This window comes from Penaeus vannamei, chromosome 2 (genome assembly GCF_042767895.1).
Source record: "Penaeus vannamei isolate JL-2024 chromosome 2, ASM4276789v1, whole genome shotgun sequence".
Taxonomy (NCBI): Eukaryota; Metazoa; Arthropoda; class Malacostraca; order Decapoda; family Penaeidae; genus Penaeus; species Penaeus vannamei.
Window position 1 is genome coordinate 49593504 of NC_091550.1, and position 5000 is coordinate 49598503.

The following is a 5000-nucleotide window of genomic DNA, read 5'->3' on the forward strand; positions in this document are numbered from 1 at the left end:
CTTCTTTTTCCTTTTCCTTTTTCCATATAAATTTTTCTTGTTTTTCTTTTTCTTTTTCTTTCTTTCTTTTTTTTCGTTCCTTTCTTTCTTTCTTTTTCTTTTTCTTTCTTTCTTTCTTTTTCTTTTTCTCTCTTTCTTTTTCTTTTTCTCTCTTTCTTTTTCTTTTTCTTTCTTTCTTTCTTTTTCTTTTCTTCTTTTTTTTCTTTCTTTCTTTCTTTCTTTCTTTCTTTTCTTTTCTCTTCTTTTCTCTTCTCTTCTTTTCTTTTCTCTTCTTTTCTTTTCTTTTCTCTTCTTTTTCCTTTTCTTTTTTAATGTTTGGAAACAAAGTCATTTTTCCTGCTCGTCTTGCCGTTCGGGGGAAATGCGTGTTTTCTTTCGTTTCCAGATAGCGGCGGTAATCCAATTCGGGGGTTGGGATGCAGTCTGGTTTCTTTCGTCTCTTTCTTCTTCTTCTTCTTCTCTTCCTCCTCCTTCTTTCTTTTTCTTTTTCTTTCTTTCTTTCTTTTTCTTTCTTTCTTTTTTTTCTTTCTTTCTTTCTTTCTTTCTTTCCCTTTCTTTTCTTTTCTCTTCTTTTCTTTTCTTTTCTCTTCTTTTCTCTTTTCTTTTCTTTTTTTTTTCTTTTTTCTTTTCTTTTTTAATGTTTGGAAACAAAGTCATTTTTCCTGCTCGTCTTGCCGTTTGGGGGAAATGCGTGTTTTCTTTCGTTTCCAGATAGCGGCGGTAATCCAATTCGGGGGTTGGGATGCAGTCTGGTTTCTTTCGTCTCTTTCTTCTTCTTCTTCTTCTCTTCCTCCTTCTTTCTTTTTCTTTACCTTCTAATTCTTCTTCTGCTGGTTTCTTTCGTTTCTTTCGTCTCTTTCTTCTTCTCTTCCTCCTCCTTCTTTCTTTTTCTTTACCTTCTAATTCTTCTTCTGCTGGTTTCTTTCGTCTCTTTCGTCTCTTTCTTCTTCTCTTTTTCTTTCTTTCTTTTTCTTTTTCTCTCTTTCTTTTTCTTTTTCTCTCTTTCTTTTTCTTTCTTTCTTTCTTTTTCTTTCTTTCTTTCTTTCTTTTCTTTCTTTCTTTCTTTCTTTTTTCTTTCTTTCTTTCTTTCTTTCTTTTCTTTTCTCTTCTTTTCTTTTCTTTTCTTTTCTCTTCTTTTCTTTTCTTTTCTCTTTTCTTTTCTTTTTTTCTTTTTTCTTTTCTTTTTTAATGTTTGGAAACAAAGTCATTTTTCCTGCTCGTCTTGCCGTTGGGGGGAAATGCGTGTTTTCTTTCGTTTCCAGATAGCGGCGGTAATCCAATTCGGGGGTTGGGATGCAGTCTGGTTTCTCTCGTCTCTTTCTTCTTCTTCTTCTTCTCTTCCTCCTCCTTCTTTCTTTTTCTTTTTCTTATTCTAATTCTTCATCTGCGTCTTTTTTTTCTTTTTGTTTTCTATTTCTTTCTTCTTCTTCTTTTTATGCTTCTGCTTCTGCTTCTTTTTCCTTTTCCTTTTTCCATATAAATTTTTCTTGTTTTTCTTTTTCTTTTTCGCCTTCTCTCTCTCTTCTTCCTCTTCTTCATCTCCTCCTTCTTCTTTCTCCTTTTAGTTATCTGTCCACAATCCACTGACAAATCTGGTCCTTTTATTCAGAATCTTAATCGTTACGGTATCCATCTCAGATTATTGATTAGATCTTTGTAATGGTTGTTGCTTTCACATTCTTTCGATCGTTTGTGACGGTGAAAGATTAATGGACGAGGATCATCGATGATTTGTTTGTATTTTTGCTTGATCTATTATGATCTTGATTTGGAAGATAATTTAAGGCCTACTTCTGTTTATCTTTTATTTTCTTTCTTTCCTCCTCCTCTTTTTCCTATTCGATGTCATTATTATTATTATTATTATTATTATTATTTTTATTATTATTATTATTTTCATGATTTTCATTCTTCCACTTCTTTTTCTTAAACTTCCACCCATCCTCCACCTATTCCCCTCCTTCCCCCATCGTCCTCTCCCTCTTCTACTTCCACCCCTCCTCCACGTATTCCCTTCCTCTCCCTCTTCTAATTCCACCCCTCCTCCACCTATTCCCTTCCTTCCATCATCTTCCTCTCCCTCTTCTAATTCCACCCCTCCTCCACCTATTCCCTTCCTTTCCCCCATCTTCCTCTCCCTCTTCTCTTATCTTCCTATCCCTCTTCCTCTCCCTCTTCTCTGATCTTCCTCTCCCTCTCCCTCTTCTCTCATCTTCCTCTCCCTCTTCCTCTCCCTCTTCTCTCATCTTCCTCTCCCTCTTCCTCTCCCTCTTCTCTCATCTTCCTCTCCCTCTTCTCTCATCTACCACGAAACTCCATCACGATCTACTTTCCCCGGCACAGATTTCCCCCGAGCTGTGCGCCGTCTCCTTGGCAACGACATCCTGATGCTGAGGATGGCCAGCAGCGTCCTGCACATCCTTCCCATCTCCGGCCTGTACACCTTCCTGCCGAAGTACCTGGAGAGTCAGTTCCGCTTGCCCGTCCACAGCGCCGCCATGGTGTCAGGTCAGTGGGGGAGGGGGGTTGTGGGGGGTAGGGAGGGGGTATGTCTGATGGTTATGACTGGGAGGATGGGTTGATGTGTATAAATGTATATATATATATATATATATATATATATATATATATATATATATATATGTGTGTGTGTGTGTGTGTGTGTGTGTGTGTGTGTGTGTGTGTGTGTGTGTATGTATGTATATATATACGTATATATATGTGTGTGTGTCTGATATATATATGAATATACATATATAAAACTGAATATATAGATACTATACAAAGCGAAATATACAAATATATATATATACAAATATACAAAGCGAAAGACAGGGATCAGACAGGTGGGCATCACCTGACCCTCACCGAAACATGAATCAGACTCGTGGCCCACATACAGCAAGCGCCATTGTCCACCTAACCCGTTTCTCCGACAGGTATGGGCGGGATTATGGTGATGGGCGTGGGCATCTTCACCAGCGGCATCTTCATAAGGCGAGCCAAGCCCTCTGCCCGCGCCGTCTCAGGGTGGATCGCCCTCACCGCCCTCGTCTACTCCCTCGGTGAGGACGCGCCCCGAGGGATCTCCGGCAGAAGGAGGCTGTCGAAGGGGCTCTCTTTCTCACTTTTCTTTCTCTTTGATTTCTCTTTGATTTCTCTTTGAATTCTCTTTCTCTTTCTCTCTCTCTTTCTCTCTCTCTTTCTCTCTCTCTTTCTCTCTCTCTCTCTCTCTCTCTCTCTCTCTCTCTCTCTCTCTCTCTCTCTTTCTCTCTCTCTCTCTCTCTCACTCACTCACTCACTCACTCACTCACTCACTCACTCACTCACTCACTCACTCACTCTCTCTCCATCTATCTATCTATCTATCTATCTATCTCTTCTCCTTGTTCTTCTACTTCTTTTTCTTCCTTTTCAGAGGAATCTCGATCTTAATCCTTGCATCTGTTTGTGTATACTTGTTTGTTATTTACTTACATGTAGCCTGTGTATTTATACTCTGTTGTTGGGAGGATAAAGCCAAAATCAAGACATTCAGTATCATTTTATTTAATAAAAGTGTTGATGATGATAATGTTAGTGATAATAGTAATAATAATAACGATAGAAACTACGATGGAAGTGATGATATTGATGAAAAGGATAGTAATGAAACCAACAATATCGGCAAGAGCAACAATAATGATAATAATGTTCATAACAATAATGATATCCGTGTCCCCAGGGATGGTGATCCTGATGTTCGTGGGCTGCCCCGTCGAGGACTTCGTCGGCCTCGAGAATGGGCCTGAGTAAGTAAACAAATAAACAAACGCAGTATTTACTTAACTTAGACGAATATAAACCAGTATATCTAAAAGTAATCCGATGAGCGAAACTTCGAATGGAATAATAAACCAACACAGTAGGAAATGGTAAGTATGCGGTCAGGGTAACGTTTAACACTGTCATGTAATGGGTATTAATAAGTAACTTGTAAACCAAGATGGAATACGTAAACACAGCACAGGGGAAAAATGCAGAACAACCAGTTTGATTGTTTCCTTTGTTCGCATTTAAAAGAAGAATTCGATTATGATATCCGTCAATCTGTAATCAACTTGAAAAAAACAAGGATAAGAAACATTTATACACACATCGTCAGTCAACCTAAACGATAAACAAGATATGACAACCCCCCCCTCCCCTCCACCACCCACCACCCAGCACCACCCACCTACCACCCACCACCTACCACCTACTACCTACCACCTACCACCTACCACCTTTCACCTATCACCTACCACCTACCACCTACCACCCACCACCTACCACCCACCACCACCACCCACCACCCACCACCCACCACCCACCACCTCCCACCTACCACCTTTCACCTATCACCTACCACCCACCACCCACCGCCTACCACCTACCACCCACCATCCACCTACCACCTACCACCTACCACCCACCACTACCACCCACCATCCACCACCTACCACCCACCACCTATCACCCACCACCTATCACCTACCACCCACCACCCACCACCCACCAACCACCGCCTACCACCCACACACCCCACCACCTACCCCCCACCTACCACCCACCTACTACCCACCTACTACCCACCTACTACCCACCTACCACCCACCACCCACCACCCACCACCTACCACCCACACACCCCACCACCTACCCCCCACCTACCACCCACCACCTACCCCCCACCTACCACCCACCTACCACCTACCACCCACACACCCCACCACCTACCCCCCACCTACCCCCCACCACCTACCCCCCACCTACCACCCACCTACCACCTACCCCCCACCACCCTCACCCACCACCCACCACCCCTCCCACACCCGCCTCCAACCAATTCATAATCATAACATTTTAAACCTCTCTGCTAAACCGGGTTATGATCGCGGGGGTGGGGTGGGGTTGGGAGGGGGGGTAGAACTCGCTCTTAATAAATGATAGCGTCCGAAAAACAGGACAATAGACGTAATC

At 42.0% G+C, this 5000-nt stretch overlaps 1 protein-coding gene across 5 annotated transcripts in view; it reads left to right on the plus strand.

Annotated features, from left to right (window-relative positions):
* Positions 1-5000, plus strand: part of Oatp74D (Organic anion transporting polypeptide 74D) — a 357477-nt gene that overhangs the window by 344039 nt on the left and 8438 nt on the right. For all 5 annotated transcript variants that reach the window (XM_070134044.1, XM_070134023.1, XM_070134031.1 and 2 more), the window contains 3 exons: positions 2344-2508; positions 2940-3065; positions 3725-3791. In XM_070134044.1, the coding sequence (XP_069990145.1) occupies positions 2344-2508; positions 2940-3065; positions 3725-3791 (358 nt within the window). The remainder of the gene's footprint in view (positions 1-2343; positions 2509-2939; positions 3066-3724; positions 3792-5000) is intronic.